This window comes from Hirundo rustica, chromosome 2 (genome assembly GCF_015227805.2).
Source record: "Hirundo rustica isolate bHirRus1 chromosome 2, bHirRus1.pri.v3, whole genome shotgun sequence".
NCBI lineage: Eukaryota > Metazoa > Chordata > Aves > Passeriformes > Hirundinidae > Hirundo > Hirundo rustica.
Window position 1 is genome coordinate 117,086,703 of NC_053451.1, and position 24,417 is coordinate 117,111,119.

Below are 24,417 nucleotides of genomic sequence, written 5' to 3' on the forward strand. Positions count from 1 at the left end.
AATTCCTCGAGCTTTTCCTGTATTTCCATCCTAACAGATCCTGCCAAGTGATTGGGTATCAACCTGAGGCAGGGCTTTGGACAGCCAGGAATGCTGGAGCACACTTCCAAGGGAGGAAATGGGCTGTGGGTCAGGAGGGGCGTGTTTGCCATAGAGTGATAAATTCACTCTCCTGCCAGGTTTTGGTGTGGTGGGAATACTCCTGTGTAGGGCTGCTCCTACTGCAGCAATCCCCAGCCAGGCTGAACATGTGACAGGAGCAGGAACAGTGTATAAAGCCCTGGCAAAAAGACTTGGAAGTGCTTGGATGTCAATAAAGAAGGAAATGGTTTCTTTCTTTCTCGTGGTACTTGTGATTTGAGGGAGGGGAGGGGAGTGGGAGGGGATGGGAGGGGAGGGGAGGGAGGGGAGGGGAGGGAGGGGCTGGAGGGGAGGGTGAGGGGAGGGGGGAGAGGAGGGAAGGAAGGAGGTGAGGGGAGGGGAGAGAGAAGGGAGATAAGAGAAGCGAGGCGAGGGAGATGAGAGGGAGAGTGGAGAGGGAGAGGGAGAGGGGAAGAGGGCGAGGGAGAGAGACGGGCGAGAGGGAGAGGGAGAGGGAGAGGGAGAAGGTGAGGGCGAGGGAGATGCGCATTGAGAGAAGGGCGAGGGAGAGGGAGAGGTAGGCTTTCTATTTATTCGGTTCTCTTGTACTCTTTACTATCTCTCTTTCTTTTCTCTTTCTCTTTCTCTCTTTCTCTTTCTATTTCTCTTTCTTTCTCTCTCTATTTCTCTTTCTTTATCCTTTTCTTTCTCTTTCTCTCTTTCTTTCTTTTAATTCTTTTTTCTTTACTAATTTTATCTAAAGACATTATCCCTTCCTTGCATGCCTTGCTTTTTGTGCAACATGAGATGTTCTTTTTCACTTGTTTTCTTAAAAATTATAAATACAGCCTAGTCCCCACATTCCTATTATCCACATTTCCCATTCTTATCACTAAAGGGGCACCTGGACGTGTTGATTCCCAACTTAATTCAGATCATCCTTTCCGATTCTTCAGCCCATAGCATCAGAAGTTGTGTTTAAACCCTCCACTGAGAATCCTGGCAGCTCTTCAGACAGTTTCCCATAAACCCAAACATCTGAAGGGGTTTAAAAATGCTCTGTGGACAAGAAAGGCAGGATGGACCCAACCTCCCTCCTTCTTCCTGGGGGAAAAGGTGGTTAATTTTATTTTCTGCTTTAAGCAGGAGGAAAATACAGTAATTTCATTAGCTCACACTTCAAAGATGTTTGGTAAGCAAACTGTTGGAAAGTGGAGTGAATCAATGCAGAGATTTGACCTGTTGAGAGCACATGTACAGACTTCATATAGACGTGTGGATATTTAAAATGCTGGAATTCCGGCTCCATTGGCTTCCCTGAGGTCACAATTTCACCCATAAGCTCATTATTATTGTCAATACTCCCAAATCTATTAGAGAGCTTTTAACTAAAAGGCCTCCAGAGCAAAGAGAATCAAAGTCAGGGGGATTTTTTTTTTTTTTCCCTCAGAGGGATGGGATGGCAAGGAAAGGCTTTTGTTGGCCATTTCACAAAGTGTTTGGTATTGAGCAGAGCAGCTGCAACCCGTGGGATGTGCGAGGGAGTTCTCCCTTCCACTGGAGTCAAGGACAAGCAATTTTATTTTTAAAATGTCATAATCACTGGTATTGATCACCAGGGGTGCTCTCAAATCCATCCAGGCTCGGGCTGTCAGCACTATCGCTATCCCTGGCAATCCCAGCCCAATTAGGCTGCCTTGCTAATGAACCTCAGCTGCTTTTCATGGCTCTCTGTGGGAGAAAAGGGCTCATTGACAGAGCAACGCCAGCCTTCCACCCTGCCCCGAGCTGCCTCTTTGTTTTATTTGGTCAGATTTTATCATTCCATGTGATGTCTTGGGAAGGCTGAGCTGGAGCAGAGACTGGGCAGAGCTGAGAATAAAGCAGTGATTTATTAAAAGGCCTTTAGGATTCACCTTGGGCGGGACAAGAACCTGGCCAGGGCTGCACCCAAGGTGGAACCAAAATGGTCACAAAATGGTCACAAAATGGACCCAAAATGGTCACAAAATGGACACAAAATGGTCACAAAATGGACACAAAATGGTCACAAAATGGACACAGAATGGACACAAAATGAACACAAAATGGACACAAAATGGAGCCCCGGTCACGAGGTCTCACACTTTGATAAGTTTGGGTCCATTTGCACCTTGGGGTTTCATTGTCCAATTCCAGCTCCAGGTTCTGCAGTCCCATCCTTCTTGTTTTCTCCCCTCAGCCACCGTTGTTTGTGCTTTTGGGCTGAACACTTGTCCCAGTTGTCCTTGGTGTGCAGCAGGAACAGGATTTGTTTTGTGTGGCTGCTGTGTGCAGGGAGCTGAGTGAGCCTGAGTGTGAGCTCAGAGCTGCACCTGGGCAGTGCAGAACAGGGAACACAGCAAAGAGAAAAATTAAGGCATCACATGGAAAACACAGAGAGCAAAAGTTCAGAAGCGTCAATAAGCCTTGAAAATCAGAGTTAGGACTAAAGTGCTTGGGAGAGATTGTGGCTGCCCCTGGATCCCTGGCAGTGCCCAAGGCCAGGTTGGACACTGGGGCTTGGAGCAGCCCGGGACAGTGGAAGGTGTCCCTGCCATGGCAGGGGTGGATATCTGGAAGGTCTTTTCCAACTGGGATGATTCTGTGAAATTCATGGTAAAAATCAGACAACACCAGATTTGGTTTACATCATCTTTGCAAAGTTAGATCATTTTTAAGTCCACTCACTCCTGAAAGGAAGTTGAGGATGAAGAATCTGGACATTGGGACAGATTAGTAAAATATATTCCTTTCACTGCACGCTGTGAACTCAGAGAATCAGCTTTGCACCAGCTGATGTTTTCTAGAGTTTTGTGGAATCTGCATTTGCTTCCTCTACAAGGGAAAACAATCGAGTAAGTTGCCAGCAGGAGAAAAGTGGGAGCAAAGAAAAGGAATTCCCATCCCCAGTAATATCCAAGTGTTCCTTTAGTGACCTGAACACGTAACAAACGAGGCTGTGCTGGATCCTGATCCCCACATAACTCCTGGCACCATGAGCTGGCAGAAGCACCAGTCCCTCACCCACCCCTGGGGTGAAGCCCTTTGGAGTTCTCAGCTCATCCAGTCTTTGGGATCTAGATCCAGTCTTTGGGATCTGGATTCGGTCTTTGGGATCTGGTCTTTGGGATCTGATCTTTAGGATCTAGATCCAGTCTTTGGGAACTGGATTTGGTCTTTGGGATCTGGAACTGGTCTTTGGAATCTGGGTCCAGTCTTTGGACTCTAGGTCCAGTCTTTGGGATCTGGATTCGGTCTTTGGGATCTGGATGCAGGCACAAGCCCTTGTTTGGGATCTCTGGGCACGTGGTGCTGATCCCGTGTCCAGCAGCACATCCTGAGCACTGGAATTTACAGAACCCCAAGGACGGCACCTCAGGGTCCTCCCACAGCCTCAACTCCTCCTCCCCCGGAATCCCAGAGCAATCTGGGCTCTTCCAGCTGGGGTTCGGTGCCTCCTGGCAGAAGTTACGTGGCAGACACGAGCAAACCAATCCGTAAAAGCAGAAACGGGCTGTGAACAGAAACTTCTGGAATGTCTCGTTGCCTCCAGGGCCCAAACAGGAGAATATTGGTCTTTAGAGAAGCTCCACACACTCCATGGACACACCACCTTCCCTTCCTCTGGAGGTGTGATGGTCTCTGGGCATCAGCTCCAGCTTCCCCTCAGTGTGAGCAGACCTGCAGCAATTTCTGTCGACACAATCTGCTGCAGGATCCGCTTCTCTTTTCCCAGCCCCAGCCAAAGTTTCCTCTATTCCTCCAGCAACACATTCTGAAGAAGTGTTTTGGCCAACTTTGTTGCATTCTTCATTTTCTGCTTAATGAGTTCCATCAGCTCCTGAGAAGTGTCCCTGCCCATGTCAGGGGGCTGGAATGAGATGACCTTGAAGGTCCCTTCCAACCCAAATGATGTTGTGATTCCATGATTTAACCTCAGAGCACACTCAGGAGGGATGCAAGGACCGTTATCCCCCCTTTTTTATCATGAGTACCAAGAAAAAATAAGAGTTCAGGGAATGCTGCCAAGTTCACTAGAGTGGTTTTAAAAAGTGGCCACTGTTCAGCACCAACCAGTGAGCCCCAGTCCCTGGTGGGTTGGGATGTGGCTGAACCCCCTCACCCCGCAACCAGCCTGAGATGCCAGAGCTGTCTGGGAACAGCCAAACACGGAGCCTCTGGAGCTGATCCCAAAGTTCTGCCTGGCATGGGACACTCGGGGAGAATCACCCCCAGGGTTCACACCAAGGGCTCACGGGCAGCTCAGCTGGGGCACAGCAGCCTGAGCTCCTTCCTGAGTACAGGAGTCACAGAATCCCAGAATCCCTGAGGCTGGCAAACCCCTCCCAGCCCAGGCAGTCCCAGCTGTGCCCCGTGCCCACCTTGTCCCCAGCCCAGAGCACTGAGTGCCACCTCCAGGTGCCACCTGCAGGGATGGGCACTGCAGAGCTCCCTGGGCAGCCCCTGCCAAGGCCTGAGCCCCCTTTCCATGGGGAAATTCCTGCTGCTGTCCGAGCTGAGCCTCCCCTGGCCCAGGCTGAGGCCGTTCCCTCTGCTCCTGTCCCTGTTCCCTGGGAGCACAGCCCGACCCCTCCGGCTGTCCCCTCCTGTCAGGGGCTTGTGCAGAGCCACAAGGTTCCCCCTGAGCCTCCTTTTCTCCAGGCTCAGCCCTTTCCCAGCTCCCTCAGCTGCTCCTCCCAGGATTGACTCTCCAGAACCCTCACTACCCTCACCAGGAAAGATCCACAGCTGGAACAGAGGCAGAGACTGAATCTCCATCCCAGCTCCAGGTCATCTCCAGCAGCTCCATCTCCCCAGTCCAAAGGAAAAGCTCATTTCAGTAGAGAAATCAATTCAGGATGAGCTGAATTATCTGCTCCATCTGATTCCAGCTTCACTCCACTCCAAGGGATCCAGATCCCACTCATGTTTCACCTGAAAGCCTCTGGAAAAAGCCACCTCCAGCTCCCTGTGGGTTAATCACAGAATCCCAAAGGATGAAGCCAATAGCTCCTTCCCTATTTAAACACAGTCTGAATTGGGTATTAACTACCTGCTGTGTTTGGCAGCTCTCTTATTCTTAAAATAAATAACTGTATGAAAAGTCATAAACTCTATATTGGACTTTTTCATTAAAAAAAAACAACAAAAAAACCCAAAGTACTGTCAGGATTTTAGCAGCCTCACTTCTTGCAGTAAATCTGCTTCCACAGCTGTTCCTGCTGTACTGTGTCCTTCAGCCAAGAGTAGCTGCAGTCCAACATTTCCTTCTTAAGTTATTCCTTACCCAGAGCAAAGCCAAGGGAATTTTGGACAGGGCTCGCCTGCTCAAAATTATGAATGTGCTCTTATTAGAGCAGGTTGCATGTTTTATATTAAATATTCATTCGAACAACAATCCAGCAAAATGTTTGTCGGGATAAGAGTTACTTTGGCTGAAAGGACGCATTTTTCTTCCAGTCTCCACCAAACCTCGCCCATATTTATCATGTCCAGGATCTAAGGGCATTAATGAAGATCTTGCTTGAACTTGGTTGAGCTCCTTCAGCAGTGCCAGATCCTGTTCTCCTGTTTCAGAGCTGCACCAGTTCAGGAACTGCTTGGTTGTCGCAGGGGGAAAAAGCCTTTTTTACAGGTTCAACTGCAGCTCATAAAAGAGAGGGAAAAAAGAAAAAAAGGGGGGAAAAATGAAAAAAAAAAAAAAAAAGAGGGGGTGGGGGAAAGAGGAAAGTGGCATTTTCTCTTCCTGCCTCTTAAAAACCTGCCTGTGTTGAGTTGAGAGCCACGGAGTGTCTCATAAAGTGCTTTGATTTCATGGAATTATGGAGTGGTTTGGGTTGGAAGGGACATTAAAGCTCATCCAGTGCCATGGCAGGGACACCTCCCACTGTCCCAGGCTGCTCCAAGCCCCAATGTCTGGCCTTCCAGGGATGGGAAGTCCACAATCTCCCTGGGCAGCCTGTGCTTCACCATCCTCAAATAAAGGATTTCCTCCCCAAATCCCATCTGTCCCTGCCCTCCCTCAGCCTCAGGCCATCGCCCCTTTTCCTGTCACTCCATCCCTTGTGAAATGTCCCTCTCCAAGTCAAACCGAGAAAGAAAGTTTTCCTCTAAACCCCAGAGAACTTCAGGACTCCTCGTCCTGAGCCAAAGCCCAGCTCCAGGAGCTGCTTCAGTGAACAAAGTTAAAGATTAGCAATGTTGCCATCATGTGGCTGCTCCCAGCAAAGGCTCAGGCGTGAGCCTGAATTTATTAATCAGAAAGCAGATTCCACCTGGATCCTGCTGTGAAAGCCCAGAGACAACGTTAAAAGTCGTTACTGTCACAGGATATAATTGGAGTAATTATTTTTACAGCAAGAACGTGTGTGCAATGGGATAAGGCAACACCACACCTCTGGCCGCGCTCCTCGTCCTCAGGGATTTATAGATCGTACCGAAAACCTCACTCCGAAATTCATCTTGAGTTATCCAAGCAGAAATTCTAGAAGTGAAAATCCCCTCTTCCTGCAGGGACGAGAAAGGAGAAAAAAGGACAAGGAATCAGTTTCAATCCCCTTCACATTTCACTCGGCTCGAAAGTGAAATTTTAACGTTCCGGCTCTTGAATTACTTCATCCTGACTGCTAGAATAATATGTGATTTTCAGCGGTTTTATTGTGTTTTTATTGTATTTTATTATGCTTCTCTGCAGTATCACACCAAGTTCTTCTGAGGAGAAAAATCCAAGGAAAGGAACTCTCAAAGTCCTAACAGAGCAGCTGCCCCTGGATCCTGGCAGTGCCCAAGGCCAGGTTGGACACTGGGGCTGGGAGCAGCCTGGGACAGTGGGAGGTGTCCCTGCCATGGCAGGGGTGGCACCGGCTGGGATTTAAGGTCCCTCCCAACCCAAACCATTCCATGATTCTGTGATTTATCTGGAAAATTTCTTCCCTCCTTCTGGGAAGCTGAGAGCGAACAGAAATAATGGTGAATTTTCCACCCCACCTGCTCCAGGAACCAGCACATCCCAGGTCCTGGCAAAGTTCTCCAGTTTTTTTGGTGGAAAACTCTGCCTGGGTGCCATGAACAATAACCCATCTTTTTTCCCGCACTGTCTTCTCAGAATTGCCTATTTTCTCCAGTCAAATATTGCGTCAGGAAAGTGTTTTGTGCTACTCCTGCTGATCCAAGCGAGGAACTCTGGTTTGGCTGCTCCTGGCTGTCAATTTTCCCTTCTTGTAATGATCCATCCCACAGCAGAGATGGAGATCTTTTTCAGGGATTTCAAATTTCGAATATTGGAGCACATGGCCGACACCTCCTCTCCCCTCTCCTTGCAGAGTAAATCCACACCTTCTTCCCTGCCCTGCTATTTATCTGTAAGCGCATCCAGCTGCTCCAACCCCACTGGAAAAGGGAAAATAAAAATATCCAGAGGCTCCTGCAGCCCCTGGCTTGCAGGAGGAGCACTCAGTGAGCTCCAATTTGAACGAGATCAATTGAACGGGCTGAGATCCCACAGCCAATTCCCATTCCAACCTGGCCCGTTTCCATTTCCCCCAGCAAACAACACTTCAAAATTCCTTATTTCAGCTTGGCAGAAATCAAAACAAAAATTCCTGCCCAGCTTATGTGTTTACTTTTGGTGGCTGCAGGGGAGAAGTTTATGCTGAGACAAAACCTGGCATTATTTAGCATCAAAATTCAGCAGTATTCTGCTTAAAACTCAAATCCCGAGGAGGAAAAATGCACAGAGAAATAATTCCCTTCAAAATGAAGCCTTCCTGATTAGACTCTCGGCAAGGAAAACATTTTAAGTGGAAAACACAAATAATTGGAGCACAAACAGGAAGATCTGAGTGAGGAGTTCAACCCTCACAGAAAAGATGGCAACAACTTAAAAGACACAAACATGTTCCTGTCCTTTCAGGAGCACCAGGATCAGGTTTTCCCAGGCATTTGGAAGAGCCCCAATTTATGCCCAGTTTCCAGACAGAAAGAAATCTGTGAACCTTTTTAATTATTCATGCTCTGAGGGGAAAATCCTCTCGGGTTGCAGGCCTGGAGGCCTCGGGGCCGTGGCTTTTCCTGGGATTTTTCAGCTGAGGGAATAAACAGCGGGATCCTCAGCAATATCAACGTCCCTGAGCTGGAAGTTCGGCAGCCACAGGAGGAAAAACCGCTCCCAGTTTGCCCATTTCAACTTTTCTGCTGGTGTTGGAGCAGCAAGATGAGGAGAATGGAAAAGTTTCTCCCACAGGGATTGGGAAGGAGCAGCAGCCTCTCTGCAGCTCTGTCAGATCCCCTTGGAAGGGGAATGGCAGCATCCCAAAATCCCACACCTGAGGAAGAACAGAGCTGCTGTGTGGGGTTGGGGCTGCTCAGGGAGAGGGATAATTGGGACCAAATGTTGGGATTTCACTTTGGAGATGATTGAGCGAGGGCTGAGAGATCTGAGCAGGAACGTCTGGAACAATGAGGGGAAAATACCTGGGAAGGAACAGAGGGGTCTGGGTTGGGAGGGACCTTAAAAATCATCAAATTCCACCCCTGCCATGGCAGGGACACCTCCCACTGTCCCAGGCTGCTCCAAGCCCCAGTGTCCAACCTGGGCACTGCCAGGGATCCAGGGGCAGCCACAGCTGCTCTGGGCACCCTGTGCCAGGGCCTCAACACCCTGCCAGGGAGGAATTTCCTTCTTTTATCCAACCTAACCCCACTCTTTGTCATTTCAGACACTCCCCATTGTCCTGTTACTTCCTCCAGACACTCTTCCCTTGGTGGATTTCTCTCCAAAATCCCAAATCCATACCTGTTGGAGTCCAGGGCATTCCTTTGGTTGCCCTGGAGGGTCAGGGACCTGGGCAGGAGGGTCTGGGACCCCAGCCCAGAGCCCAGAGAGACACTGGCTTTGATCTCAGTCCATGGGAGAGGCTTCTTGCACTGCAGGAAGCATTGCAGGCCACAAGAGTGTGAAAAATAGTGGTTTAGTACATCACAGGGTGAAAAAACAGTGAGTTTGGGATTTTTGGCATTGAAGTGAATGGGGCAAGATGGAGAATTTGGGGCGTTGTCTCCTTCCTTCTCCTTCCCTCACTCCTTTTCAGCAGTGACGGTGGCACAAAGTAGTTAGTGAGGATTGGGTCAGAGTAAAGATGACCTTTTTAGTAATAGCGATAGACATTGGTAAGAAATAGTAAATAAAGAATACGTAGCAATTAGTATAAAAGATAAAGAGAGCCCAGAGACAGGAGGAGTCACCAGATGTCCGAGCCGCGGCAAACATCTTTTGGACACTGAGAAAATTGTAAGATAAGAACTAATAAACGAAGCATGTAACCTTGAAGACTCCGTCTTTTCCTGCGTTTGGCACAGAGCTTTGCAGAGGGCCAGAACTCCAAAACCACCTGAATGCCGGGGAATTTAAACTCCTGAAAAGGAGCCCCCGACACATACAAGTCTCTCCATAAAGGCTGCCAGGACCTCTGTGGGTTGTTCCCTGTCTCGAGCTTCAATGCAAGCTGTATCCAGCAGTCTGTGTTCTATTTCCAGCTGTGAATCCAGCTGTGTCACCGCTCTTTGTCCCTTCCAGGACCCCTCCTCCCTGCAGGGATCTCTGCTGTTCCTGGCCCATCCAGGCTCACTGCAGGGCTGAGACAATTCCATCCTCCATCGGGAGGTGCTGCAGCCAGAGGAGGAGCCCGGCATTCCCGGCTGGATCACACCTGGCCCGGGAACAGCAGCACAGCCCGTGTGCACGGGATTGCCAGAGGAGGAGCCCGGCATTCCCGGCTGGATCACACCTGGCCCTGGGAACAGCAGCACAGCCCGTGTGCACGGGATTGCCAGAGGAGGAGCCCGGCATTCCCGGCTGGATCACACCTGGCCCGGGAACAGCAGCACAGCCCGTGTGCACGGGATTGCCAGAGGAGGAGCCCCGGCATTCCCGGCTGGATCACACCTGGCCCGGGAACAGCAGCACAGCCCGTGTGCACGGGATTGCCAGAGGAGCCCCGGAGCCATCCCAGCACCACGGGAGCTGCAGAGGGAAACTGCACCCTGCTGCAGGATCCCTGCTGCCAGAACCACATCTGTCACTGCAGGAGGCTGGGCTGGGCTGGGAGCAGCGCCCTGAGCAGCAGCGTGTCGGCTGCGCTCTCACCCGGGCAGGGCTCGCTTTTGGTTTGGTTGGTTGTTTCTACTACTGCATTGTTATTTTAATTTTCCTAGTAAATAACTGTTATTCCTCTTCCCATATCTTTGCCTGAGAGCCCCTTAATTTCAAAATTACAATAATTCAGAGGGAGGGGGTTTGCATTCTCCATTCCAAGGGAGGCTCCTGCCTTCCTCAGCAGACACCTGTCTTTCCAAACCAAAACATTCCTGCTGGTTATGCAGTCCTGGGAATGCGTGTCACCTCAGCCCATGGCCAATCCAAGGTCTGTTGCATGGACACTCTGTAGTGCCAATTCCTCCTGGAAAAATCCTCTGGATTCCCTGAGTAGGAGAGGCCATGCTCTGTTCACTTCATGGCTGAAGTCATCCTGCTGTTTTCCCTCCTGGAAGAACTCTTCCCTGTAAAACCCTATTTGCTTCTTCACCACGTGTAAAGAAGCCTGGAATTATCAATTTGTAGAAGAAAACAAAGCAAAGAGGATGAAAATTGTCCAGAAGGATGGAGGTCTGGAGTAGAGGGGAGTTTCTGCTCGGTTTGCTTTGCTTTAGGGAATGCTGTCACCTGCTGGCAGGAGAGTAAGAAATCAGTTTCGTGGCAAAAAATAAAACCCCACTCCATCCCAGCGGGAAAAATCCCCACGAAAACCTCTCAACTAAACCCCAGCCTGGACAACGAAGTGTTCTTGGACAAGAGGGATCCTGATTGGGCTGAGGGTCCTGCACAGGAATTCCCAAACTCTCTCCCAGCTTCCCTCCCATCCACGTATTTTCCTCAAACACCATTTTGTCTCTTTCTCCAGCCTCTCTCCACATCTCAGCTCCAATTAATCCATTCCTGTCCCTTTTCCTCTCCCAGCCGCCTCCATTTCCATGGACACCCCTCCTCCTTTTCAACAATCTCCCACCTTCCATGAGGCCAGAGGAAATCAGGAGCTGCCACAGGGCAGGAACATCCCAAACCTGGCCGACATCCACGATTTCCATTTCTCACAGGGAGCGCTGAGAGATTTGGGACTGCCAAAAATTGTCCCTGCGCTGGGCACTCGAGGGCTGTGGCCAGTTTAGATTGGGTATCAGGAAAAATTTCTTCCTGGAAAAGGAAAGGTGCTCAGGGAAGTGGTGGAATCACATCCCTGACGTCATTTAATTCCTGACATTTTTGTTAGCGCATAATTCATCTGCCTCTTCTTCAGGATCCTGCAGCTGTCAGAGCAAAAAACACCCAGAGTTCCCCGAGAAGTCTGGGGTTTTTGTTGATTAATTTGATGGTCTTTGTGTTATTTATTTGATAACAACGTTCATATAAACACAGGGAATGTGCAGGCAAAATACAGAGTCTGTTTGGAATCCGTGGGCAGGGATCAAGCAAATTTCTGGTCAAAATATGACAAGATAAATTAACATTGATGGCTGGGTAGCTAAAAATTAAACCTTCAACAGCACAGGAGCACAAGGTCTGGCTGTCTCAAAATTCTTATACATTATTATACAGCAAAAAGTCTTTTCAGGAACAAGAAAATCATGAATCCTCACCCAGCTAAAAAGTTGCAAAATCTGTTTGAAACCCACCTGAAAAATCCACTTGAAACTCATCTAGAAAAATTGCAATTTCTGTTTGAAACCCACCTAAAAATATTGCAATTTCTATTTGAAACCCATCTGAAAAAAATTGCAAAATCCACTTGAAACCCGTGTAAAAATTTGCAATTTCTGGTTGAAACCCATCCGAAAATTTGCAAATTCTGTTTGAAACCCCTGGTGCAGTTACCTCAAAATCTCTGTGGAACAAAGCCTGCCCAGTTCAGTGGCTCACAGAAATATTTGGACTTTAGGGCGGGATGTCCACGTGGGTTTTTTTGAGGAGAAAGGGATTTTAACCATGGCAAGGTGGTTTTTTGAGGGAGGGTTTGCACTGGAGATGATCCATGGAGAAGCTGGAGCTGCCTGTGGCATTTCAGGATGATCATTCTGCGTCTCCCAACTGAGAAACGCTCTCAAGGCATGGACTAATTTTCCTCAGTCAACTATAAAATGCAATTATTTTGGAGAGAATGGATAGCTAATTAAAAAAAAAATGCTGAATTAGGACACAAAGATCATATTTCAAAAGATCTGTGAGCAAGCGAAGAGATAATTGTAAGAATTAACTCTTTGTAATTCTTCACTAGAAGAAAACTTTAATTAAGTCTAATGAAGATCCATCCTCATCACAGTGAGAAAACAAAGATCTCATCAAGTTTCCTACAACTTTTTGCTTATTAATTGTTGAAATTTAATTGGAGGCAAGAGTTTATTTGCATGAAGGACTGACAGAGGTGTCTGTTAATATTTCCTCCCTGTGAGACTTTTGTGAGCCACTTCTGGAACATTTGTATTTCTGCTTTTATGAAGTATTAAATGCTAAAAAAAGAAATTTTGGGTGTAGAAGCTTCCCATCCACTGGGTTGTGTTTTATTTGCCAAGGGAGCTAAGCTGGGGGAAAAGGAAAGGGGAAATTTCAATGTACACACTCAAATCCTGCTGCCTCAGGAAAATCTCACACCTGCATTTCTAAGTCCAGAAATTTAACAAGTGAGAACTTTCTGCTGTTTCATTCTTACAGCAGCTCTTCAGAGGATCTCCTCCTTTTGCTTTCTCGTTTCTTGCAGTTAACTCTTCCCACTTCTGCTTCCACATCCAGTCCTGAGCTTTGCTGCTGCATTCAGAGAGAATCAGCTCCAGCCCACAGCTACTGGGGAGAATTGTTTTGTACAAGAAATACAGCAGAACGCTGGAATGACACAATTTCCTCCTTTTTTAGGTCTTGAACCACATCAAATCTTACGAATGCAATCGATTCTTTTTGCCAGAGAGCTACTGGAAGACATAATATGCTTTCTAAACATGGATTTAGGGACTCAGGGAGACTCAGATCTTACTGGATGGATTTTTAATCCCCAGATTTCCCTGATTTCCTTATCCTTGAAGTCACTTCCCAACTATTTTTCCTGCTGTAGAACCACATTCCTGAAGCCTGGGTCTTCTACTGGCAGTTTCTTCACAGTTCTACATCAAATATGCACCGGGAACTTGAACTGGGAATTGGAAGTTGAATTTTTCAAGAAGAAACGCACTCAGATGTGGCTGCCTTGACTCCAGGCTGTGAGGGGTCTGGCTCAGCCTTTACTTGTTGGACTCACAGCTGGTTTGGTCTCCAGCAGGTGCAGGAAGGGACAATTCCTCAGTCCTGGCACGTTTTGGTGCTGGGGGAGCTTGGAGGCTCTCATCAGATGACAACGGCCTCTCTGGAAGAAGCAGACAGGAAAATAATTTCAAACTAATAAATTCAGATTAAAAAAAACCCCAGCCCTGGTCTGAGAAGAGTCCAGCACCTGCAACAACATTAAGCTGGAAGCACAAAAGTCTTTGAAAGCTGGAGAACATCACACCCATGAATTTACCCTTGGTTTCACTGCTACAAAACTGAAGGGACACTCATAAGCAGCTGCCCCAGGGCAGGGAGAACACATTTCATACTGCCCAAGGCACCCTTCAGACACATCAAAACAATGAAGGAACTTTAGGATTCGCAATCAGAGTGAGGATTTTCTTACAGCATAAACCTCTAATGAAAAAATATCTGACTGGGAAGAGACTTGGCTGGTATTAAGAGCCACAAAAACTCACCATGTTCCTGCTCTGAGGAAGGAGGGATGGGAGCTGGGTCTGGAAATGCAGAGGATAGGGTATCTGGCTTCAAGGAAATCAAGTTTATTCTCCTTTAAAAGAGCAGAAACAGTTAAATTGCTTTATAGACCATTTCCATGACTATTTCAGGCAAAGATTTAATTCACACAGAATGAATGAATGAACTGCAATGAATGAAATAGCTGCAAAGGTAGTTCAGATATATATTACTGCTCATTTTCCCTTGTTTTTACCAGCTGAATGGAGCATTATCCAATTCCAACCTCCTGCCACGGGCAGAGCCACCTTCCACTGCAGCAGGGTGCTCAGAGCCCCAGTGCAATCAATACCTGGATCACTGGCAATTTTTTTAAAAAATAACAACTTTTAGGAAGTCACCTAATCAAGGTTTTAAGTCCCACACTGAGGGCCTGTCTAGACTTGCACTCTTCTTAAAATAATCTTCGGCAGAAGGGTTTTTTAACGGTTCTTGGCAGCTGAAGGCTTCAGGTGCCATTTCTGTACAGAAAACTGGAGCTGAAGACAGAATCCCAGAATATTCGGAACTGGAAAGAACCCACGAGGATCAAAATCCAACTCCTGGCCAAGACCAGTTGTTGTGAGGGGTCAGGTGAATTTGCTGCCTCACATTTCAGGCAGAAACCTAAAAGCTCCACATTTAGGAGACATTTTGACCCCTCACTTGCAGCACAACAGAAAACTCCACATCAAGGGAGCTTCCACTCGGAGCCAGGGCCGGGAATTCGCGTGCAAAGCTCAGCCTTTAAACGCAGCACAAGCGCAGCTTTGTCTCGGCCCCTGTATTTACAGCTGGAAGGGGCAGCAGAAATCTCACCTGGGTGTTTTGAAACACGACTGCAGCGTGGTGAGGGTGACCCTCCTGGGCTGGGGGGCTCTGCTGCTCTGGCTGCTTCTCCTCTCCTCTGGGGATGAGCCTGGAGCGGTTCTGACTGCAGCAGGGGTGGAAGGGGATGAGCCTGGAGCAGTTTTGACGGCAGCAGGAGTGGAAGGGGATGAGCCTGGAGCGGTTCTGACGGCAGCAGGGGTGGAAGGGGATGAGCCTGGAGCGGTTCTGACGGCAGCAGGGGTGGAAGGGGATGAGCCTGGAGCGGTTCTGACGGCAGCAGGGGTGGAAGGGGATGAGCCTGGAGCGGTTCTGACGGCAGCAGGGGTGGAAGGCAGCTCCTTCCCAGCGGTGCCGGGGGTTCGGGGTTGCACTGGGGGATCCTTGCTGGGAGGGGTCCCCTCTGCCAGCCTGGAGCTTGGGGAAATCGCTTTGTGGGACTGGCTCTTCTTGGCTTTCTTGTCTGCTGCTGCACCAGGAGTCCTGACAGGGATCTGGGGCTTTTCCTTCAGGGGCACTCCCAGCTCATCCTCCTCGAAGGTGACGAAGGAGCAGTACCCGTCCGTGGAAGAAATGGCCAGGAAGGATCCATCACTGGACCTGTTTGGGATTTATGGGTTTTTTCCCATTAAAGGCCAAGATTTTACTTCAACCCTCCCCTAACTGATTAAGAGCCGTAATTCTTTAATTAACAGAGCACAAAGGGATGGGCTGCTGCTCAGACAATGAGTGACCACATTTGTGCCAGAAATAAAATAACCCAAGGCAAGGCTCAAAGCGCTGCGCAGACATGGAAAAAGGAGATTTCCCCCACCACAAGGAACCTTAGGAATGCAATTCCTTACCACGAAATGTCACTCAGGGTGTGGTAATGGATGTTGGAGACATAACCAAAGGGGAAGGACTGCTCAGTGTCATAAAAAAGCACGGAATCTTCTGAAGCAACAGCAAACACCAGTCGATAGGGGAGGTTAAACAGGCCAGGGGGGGATTTGGGACTGATTTCATCTGCAAAGAAACGAACAGGGAGAATTCTCTTGCATCCACTGCAAGATAGCGACTGCATTTAGCCATTAATTTAAATAAAATTAAGTCATCTATCAGTGTAAACACTGAGCAGACAGCTCTTGCATAGAACGTAAAATTTAACGTTTCTGTTGTCTGATATTTACTCTGTATTTTCTTGAAAATAAAGAGTAAAAAAAATGAATTTATGGATTTCTTTCTCCCTCTGGATTGTTACTGTTTTTTAATGTAATTTTTCCCCTCTATTTTCCAGCTGGAATTTTTCAGTGTATTTATATGAACTTTAATGTTAAAGTCTCCCTTTAGAGGAGCTACAGAGACCAACTGCAGACCCTCACCTCCTTCCTTTGCAACACCATGGATCTAGAATTATGGTGGAAATAGAACAGGTAAATCCTGTAAGGAATATTACAAATGCAGCCTTTAAAGAAAGGAGCCAGGCTCTGCCTTTTCACCAGAACAATGTCAGTCTTGTTAAAATACAAACGCTCCTGGACCCACAAGAAAGCTGGATTAAATGAATAAAAGATAAATTCTCGTGCAATTTCACACAATCCTGTGCCCAGCTCAGAATTCTTGTTCTGCCCAGTAACACCAGCACTGCTTCCTTGAATAAACACCCGTGGTTGTAGCAAACTATTCCAACTCCCTGTGATGTGGGAGGCTGACACTAACAGGAATTATTTCACTGCTTCGCCCCTCTGGTGCTAAACCAGGTTATTTATTTTGAACACAAAATGGTTAACACTTCAAGGGAAATATTTCACAGTGTTTCTGCAGTCTGAGAGGCTGAGGAACAACATTTATCCACTCGACCAAAAGCCACTCACGAGGGACTTGAGGTGAACTCAGAATCAGGAAACGGCTTCTCGGATGTGGTACAGCATTGTCTGAGAGGAATGCTGACAGCCTGGGGTATAAAACAGTGTCCAGCCACATCTTTTCCCAGATTTGCTGGGAGTTCCCACTCCCTGAAGCTTCCCATACCTTTAGCAGAGGCTCCTCTCAGCTCAAAGTACACAGGACAGCAGCGAACAGCCAGAGTTCCCTTGCCAGGACAGGGCAGGTGACCCACGGGCCTTCGGAGAGAACCAGGAGCTCAGAAAACTGATTTGTACCCTTTGAATTGTTTACTTTTAAACAAAAGCAGGTTTTTACCTCGCCAAACCCTTACCTTTTGAGATTGTTTCTGGAGAAAACATAGGTGGTGTTTGTAACGTTCTCTCCCGATTCCACGCAGCCAGCTGCAAAAACAGAAGTTCCAAAGTTACTCGTCACCTCAGAGAGCTCCTGAGCACCTTGTGTCCATCAACTTTCCAATTCCTGGGAATTAGGCTTTTCCATAAACGTTCTCATTCCCAGGAATTAGGCTTGTCAGCCGGGCAAAAGCTGAATACAACTTAAAAAAGCATCCCAAATATTTATTCAGTGCTGGTTTTGTTTCCCTTACGCCCTTCCCTCTTCAAAGGTGCTTTTTGATGTTGCCAGACATCAATAAAAGCAGGGTTTGGATCAGCCACACACTGATCCCTCCTGGCAGGGCTGTTCTGACTCCAGGTGCAGAATATTCTGAGGGAAGGACCCAAGCAGAGACCAGTCAAAAAACCCCCACTCATTACCCTTCGTTTCTATCTTAAGACTTCAGGTGTTGCAATTGATTCAACAAAATGCCATAAATATCACTTTTATCACAGGAGAAAGTTGATGTTGTGGATCGTTAATGGAGAGTATTGTGGAGTTTTTAATTTTTTCCAATAGGGAGAATGAGGAAAGGGCTTAATCAGGATAAATCAGCATCCCTGAGGTGTAGGAAATATTAAAGAACGTTAAAATTAGGATACAATAGATCAAGGGAGCTGGAAAAGGGCTGAGCCTGGAGAAGAGGAGGCTCAGGGGGAACCTTGTGGCTCTGCACAAGCCCCTGACAGGAGGGGACAGCCGGGGGGGGTCGGGCTGTGCTCCCAGGGAACAGGGACAGGAGCAGAGGGAACGGCCTCAGCCTGGGCCAGGGGAGGCTCAGCTCGGACAGCAGCAGGAATTTCCCCATGGAAAGGGGGCTCAGGCCTTGGCAGGGGCTGCCCAGGGAGCTTTGGAGGTGTCACCTGGAGGTGGCACTCAGGGTGACAAGGTGGGCACGGGGCAGAGCTTGGATTCCATGACCTTGGGAATCTTTTCCCACAAGCCTGGATTCCGTGACCTTGGGAATCTTTTCCAACCTCAGTGACACAAGCCAAGCCACAGGAGATGTCCCCACACCTGGAGTGAGCAGATAGGAGCCATCAGGAGTGAAGCTGAGCCTGCGGAAAAACGACTTCATGCTGTCGTCGTGAAACATCCGAAAGCTCCTCGCCTGCAACGCGGAAAACGGGATCGTGGGAAAAGCCAGGAATGTGCCAGTGCGATCCCAGCGAGACAAAACACCCCCTTGGACACCCCAGCCTGATGGAACTTTTTCAATAAAACCTCTTTAAAAGCCATGGCTCCTTCAAGCTCTCTATAAATTCTTCACAGCTAAGAAAAATAGTGCTTGATCCCACTCGAGCTGCAAAGCAAAACAGCCCCAGAGCTGTCAGCTTAAACCAGGCATCAAAAAATAGTCATAACCTGGAGAACAGCATTATTTAACACCCAGCGTTGCTGAGGCATTTCATTCTAACCCCAGGATTAGAGGCTGAAAGAGAATTTCTCTCAGGGCAAAGCGCCTGCTCTCAGGCCTGTTCTTCGGTGTCTATAAAATTCTCACAAATGTTTTCCCCAAAAAGAAAAGGAGTGAATAGAAGGAATCAAGTTATAGCCAGCTCGGAGGTGTTATTTTATTATCACTTAAAAGCTGTTTGGGAGGGAAAAAAAATAAAGCTCTCTGTTTTCCCTCTTAGGGTTAGAATTTCTTAAATTATCCCTAACTCACTTTTTTCTTCAAAATCTAACTACCTTCTCAAAAACTCCAGGCTGTTCACTTTAAAATATTATTACTATGTCACATCCATTAATCCTGCCAGGTATGTTTGAAGCTTTTCCCTGTTAGGAACTATTTTTTTCCGCACTATTTTTAACTTTTACAACCAAGGGATTGTGTTACTGCCTCAACCAGCAAGAAATTTTGGGGATGTGGCTTCGGGGTGCTGACGGTGGCAGCGGATGAGCGCGAAGGTCTCTTCCGACCTCGATGATTCTGCGGGAATTATCGGGATGGAAAATGTTCCATCCTTTGGTTTCATGGCACACAAAGTTCAGACAAAACAGCCCCCAGCAGCGATTCCAGCCCCAGAAGAGCCACGTACCTCTCCTTCAGCTCCTGACCCCGATGGCATCTTGGTGACGTTGAAGGCCACTCGCTTGGTCTGGGTGCTGTAAACTCGCAGGACCCTGCGTGGGAGAGCAGAGTCAGCCACAGGGAATCATGGAATGCTTTGGGTGGGAAGGGGGCATGAGGCACCAGCCACTTCCATGGGCAGGGAACCAGACCTTCCACTGTCCCAGGCCCCAGGGGAAGCCACAGCTGCTCTGGGAATTCTATTCCAGGATTTCCACACCCTGCCAGGGAGCAATTCCTGATTCCCAAGCTCCCATCCAGCCCTGCCCTCTGGCACTGGGAGCCATTCCCTGTGTCCCGTCCCTCTGTTCCTTGGGAATTGTCTCTCTCCAGGTTTCCTGGGGTTCCTTCAGGCCCTGCAAGGAAAGAGCCCACCCAGGGACACCAGGTGTCAGGGCTTTTCCCCGAGATTCAGGTGGTTTTAGAGTCCTTTGCCCTCCTGCAGAGTTCTGTGCCAAACTGATGAAAGAGACGGAGTCTTCACGTTTAGATTTTTCAAGGTTGCAAACTTCGTTTATTGTTTCTTATCTTATAATTTTCTCAGTCCAACTAGATCTTTGCAGCTGCCTGGACTTCCCACGACTCCTCCCATCCCAGGGCTGTCTTTATCTTTTATACTAATTGCTACTTATTTCTTATTTACCATTTCTTACCAATGTCTATCCCTAATACTGAACAGGCCATCTCTATTCTGACCCAATCCCCATTAAACTACTTTGTGCCAACGTCACTGCCGAAATGGAGTGAGAGAAGAAGAAGAAAGAAGGAGGAGACAACGCCCCAAATTCTCCATCTTGCCCCCATTCACTTCAATGCTAGAAACCTAAATTTACTGTTTTTTCACCCTGTGATAAGCTAAACTACTATTTTTCACACTCTTGTGGCCTGTAAACCCTCTCGCAGTGAAGGAAGTTTTTCCCATGGACTGAGATCAAAGCCAGTGTCTCTCTGAGCTCTGGGCTGGGGTCCCAGACCCCCCTGCCCAGGTCCCTGACCCTCCAGGGCAGCCAAAAGAATGCCCTGGACTCCAACACCTTCAGGCCCTGCAAGGCCACCCCGAGCTCAGCCCAAAGCTCCTCCTGTCCCAGCTCTCCCAGCCTTTCCCTATCAGCAGCTTCCTTTCACCCCAAAAATGCCCCAGGACCTCCCTTCTCAGTCAGCACCTCAAAATATAAATCTGGACCACCAATTAACCATTAATTAAAATTCTCCTCACAAGACAGCACCAGCATCACGTTTTAATGATTAAAGAAGCGATGAACCCCTGGCAATGCTTGGACTCCACAAGGTTTGGCAAGTCCCAGCACGTGGGTTCATGGAGGAAAAAGGGAATTAGGGAATTGCCAGGCTGCTCCTACCTGCACTGTAGGTTCCTCAAGAGTGGGAACTCACCTTAAAAACAATCAACTACATCCCCATCAGTCACATCACCATGGAATGCTTTGGGCTGGAAGGGATCATTGAAGATCCCTTAAAGATCATTTCATTCCATCATTAAATTGAGCAGAGACACCTTCCCACTGTCCCAGGATGAATTTATCCGCTCATTAACACGACCATTAAGAGCAGCACTCTCTTAAGAGTATCAATAATGATCAATAACATGAAAACTTACTTCCTAAAGGAAGACTCCTACAAAAGTTTATTTGCTGCTGAAAGAGACTCCAGGAATCGTTTAGCACAAGCCAAAGAATTAACTAAAATATCACTTTACTTTCACATCAACCTGCTTACACAACAAAACCTCATGTTTATCCGGCACACTTCCTTTTAATTCATCCTCCTGGAGAAAGGAATATTCAGGAAAAACTCTCAGACCAACAGCTCACCTGTCACAGCTCAGGGTTGCAATATACTGGCCTAGAGGATCCCAGGTTACTCCTTGGACATAACTCTTGTGCTCATTAAATATTGAAACTTTCTGTCCTGAAATCACAAACAGCTTTCAGGTCATAAATTCAAACGTGTTTCCAAACATCTCAGGCGTAAAACAAGACAAAGAAAATGCTTCAAAAATGTAGGGAAATAATTCTTTAAACATAAAAGCGTTCACGGGATGGTGGCTGATAAGAACATCAGCAGAAGTTACTTTCTGAGTGCCAGTTTAAGGTTTGCTCACTACAAACTTAATAATGAACTAGAATTAATATTTGATTAATATTAGAACTCAGATAAGCAAAGGCAGGAGCTCTCTGACCCCAGTGATGTTCCACAAGGGAAGGTCTCAGAGCCAAAACATTGATGGGACAAAGCTATGGAGAATTTCAGAAATCCTTTGATGAGATGAAGTTACAGAGAGTTCTAGAAATACTTTGTTGAATACTGGCCACAGGTGGGATTTTTCCTGTTATTTAAGTGTTGCTTTCTTGCAAAGAAATACCAGAAGCTGACAAGTTTCAAAGAAAATAAACAGCTTTTCAAAAGGAAGACACAAACAGAGCTGAGGCCGTGCTGTACAACACCAAAAAGTGGAGCAAGGGATATAGGAGATGATTGTGCAAGTTTTGGGGGGTAAAAAATGTGTGAAGTTATTTCCTAAACACTCCAAGGTGAACAAATTCTTCAGGTGTAAATTTTGTTGGCCTGAGAATATTTTGTATCTCTTTACAGAAGGGCCTCACAAACCCAGAAAATCACACACACACAAAAAAACAATGACAAAAAAAGATGTCTCCCATTTTTTTGAGGGAGGGAGGGAAATGCCATGAGGCACTTCCAGCAGATCTGGAATTCCAAGGGAAAACTGCAGCACTTACCTTTACTGACATCCCACATGATTGCTGTGTTATCCACAGAAGCAGAAGCCATGAAATTTCCATCTGAGGTCCAACAAATATCATACACATCTTCCAAGTGGCCTCTAGAAGGCAGGGGAAACCAGTTATTCGTTTGAAAATTAAAAGCTACGCGTAAATGTGAGCTTTATCAATTTTTAGGTTAAAAAAAATACATATATCAAGAGGCAAATAAAGGCTCCTGCTGGTGCTTCAAGCACTTCTCCGACTCTTCTCACATCAACCTCAGCAGCTGCTGGGAACTGCTCCTTCAGCTTAGAGCAATCACCCCTTGTCCTGGCACCACCTGATTATTTAAAATGTCCCTCTCCCTCCTTTTTCTGAGTCCCATTAACAGGGAGTTAAAAGGATTAATAACAGAGCAAGCAAACTGCAGACAGCACTGGAGTTCCGCACACACCGAAAGCTGCACCACGCAATAAAAGCCACTGAGGAAACACTGAAAAGAAAACCAAACTCATCAAATAATTAATCACCTCAAAGTTTTAACGACTGCCCAGTTCTCCTTGTTGAGCTGAGCTTCATCTTCATCCTGAAAAACCAACGGCTCCAACTCTTTGCTGTCATTCAGCTTCCACAGCAAAATGACAGCATCTGTGGAAGCAACCAGAGCAAGCTCCTTTAATTTCCCCACTCCCTTTTGTTCATACAAACCGTAACGCAGGTGGGTTTTGTTTAGTTTAACTTCAAAGTGAGGAGACAGAGGAGAAGCTCTCACCATCCCCTCCTGAGGCCAGGATCTCCCCGCTGGGGGAGAAGCGCACGACGTTCACGGCCTTGGTGTGGCGCGCCAGGTTGGACAGGAATTCCACGATGGCTTTTCCATCCGGGCCTTTCTCCACCTTCCAGATCTGGTTACGAGAGCGTTACAGCTTTGGAGGGCTGTCATAGGATCATCCACGTGGGAAGGGACCTCCAGGATCTCCCAGAGCCACCCCAGTGCCACCAGCATCACCCAAACCCTGTCCCCAAGGGCCACGTCCAGACTGCTCCTGAGCACTGCCACAGACAGCGACTGCAAACCTCCCTGGGCAGCTCAGCCCAAGGCCTGAGCACTCTGCCAGGGAAATTTTCTGTCCCAATCTCCACCCTGAGCCTGCCCTGGTGCCATTTGAGGCCGTTCCCTCTCCTCCTTTCCCTTGGGACACAGCAGCAGAGCCTGACCCCCCCAGCTGTCCCCTCCTGTCAGGGAGCTTCTTTTATGTCAAAGTAAACCGACATTTTTCTAGTCCTAAAATACGAATTAAAAAATCCCTGAAACATATGCACCATCAGGGAAGAAGAGGCTGATTCACCAGTGAGGAAGGAAAAAGTTTTATCTGAGACTAGTGGAATAAACTACTACAGAGACTATTTACAAGAGTATGTAATGACAAGGGGGAGTGGCTTCAAACTAAGAGACAGGTTTAGATTGAATACTAGGATGAAATTCTGCCCTGGGAGGGTGGGGAGAGGCTGGGATGGAATTCCCAGAGCAGCTGTGGCTGCCCCTGGATCCCTGGCAGTGCCCAAGGCCAGGTTGGACATTGGGAGGTGCCCCTGCCATGGCAGGGGTGGCACTGGATGGGCTTTAAGTCCCTTTGGAACCCAATCCACCCTATAATTCTAGAGCCAGCTATACAATCTTACACTCTTTCCTGAAACCACCCGCTCCCTGTAGCACGTACCTTCCAACAACCACATATTTCGGATAATAATGAGAAATTTGGACAATAACTGGGAAACCAACCCGGTATTTCGGATAACAAAACCGACACGACATTTTGGATAACGAAACCAACCCGATATTCTGGCTAACAAACCCCCAGGGCCCGCGCACGCTCCGGGCCCGGGCTGAACTCACCCTCACGGCCGTGTCCACCCCTGCCGAGGCCAGGCGATTGATCCTCCCGTCCGCTCCATGCTGGAAGTCCAAGCTGTAAACCGGCTCCTTGTTATGCCACACTATTTCACACGTGATCACCTTCATGTTTCCTGGAGAAAGCAGAACAAACCTCACATCAGTTCTTGCTCCTTATGGCTCAGGCGGCCGAACTTTGCGCGGATTTCCCAGGCACCGCTGGCAGAGCCTGGAACTGCACTGCAGCCATTGACAGGATGCTTTGAGGAAGGCTGTTTCTAAAAGTTGTGATTATTACGGCTAAAGTTCTTGTTCGGGGACAGCATGAGGACGGCATCAAGCCCTGTGCACAGGTTTAAGACTGGAGAGAAAAACTTTTTTTAGGGTAAACAACCCCATCCGGAATCCAAACGACGAGCGGGCACTGGCGGCCCGGCGCGGGCAGGGAAAGGCAGAGGCGCCTCTTGCCGCTCCCGGAGCCCCGAGGATCCCCAATCTCGCTCTCCAGACCGCGGGAACCCCCAATCCCATTCTCCAGAGCCCCAAAACCCCAAACCAGGACGCGGTTACCCACCGCTCCTGTTCCCCCGACTCCGTTCCCTCACCTGCGGCCCGCCCGCGGCTCCCGCGCGCTCCCGCCTTCGCCCGCCCC

The 24,417-nt window shown here is 48.0% G+C and overlaps 1 protein-coding gene across 3 annotated transcripts; it reads right to left on the reverse strand.

The window, feature by feature from the left end:
• Positions 1-10,925: 10,925 nt before the first annotated feature.
• Positions 10,926-24,417, reverse strand: CHAF1B (chromatin assembly factor 1 subunit B). 3 transcript variants are annotated; one of them, XM_040056953.2, is made up of 14 exons: positions 24,371-24,417; positions 23,769-23,899; positions 22,644-22,776; positions 22,402-22,519; positions 21,887-21,990; positions 20,960-21,056; positions 19,099-19,183; positions 18,074-18,167; positions 16,992-17,061; positions 16,805-16,896; positions 15,637-15,799; positions 14,783-15,391; positions 13,927-14,018; positions 10,926-13,544 (listed from the first exon to the last, which is right to left on the reverse strand). In XM_040056953.2, the coding sequence occupies exons 2-14, from the start codon at positions 23,892-23,894 to the stop codon at positions 13,423-13,425; spliced, it is 1,905 nt and encodes a 634-aa protein (XP_039912887.1). In that variant the 5' UTR covers positions 23,895-23,899; positions 24,371-24,417; the 3' UTR covers positions 10,926-13,422. The 3 variants fall into 3 exon arrangements, with proteins under 3 accessions (XP_039912887.1, XP_039912890.1, XP_039912886.1); XM_040056956.2 differs by lacking the exon at positions 24,371-24,417 and adding an exon at positions 24,160-24,277; XM_040056952.2 differs by lacking the exon at positions 24,371-24,417 and adding an exon at positions 24,064-24,138.

Coding starts and splice junctions, on each gene's coding strand:
- CHAF1B (XM_040056952.2), bottom strand. CDS start 24,091: ATGCTGTCCCCGAACAAGAACTTTAGCC. Junction 23,900..24,063: donor CCCGAACAAGAACTTTAGCC/GTAATAATCACA, acceptor TGCTTTCTCCAG/GAAACATGAAGGTGATCACG. Junction 14,019..14,782: donor TCGTGTTTCAAAACACCCAG/GTGAGATTTCTG, acceptor GCTCTTTTAAAG/GAGAATAAACTTGATTTCCT.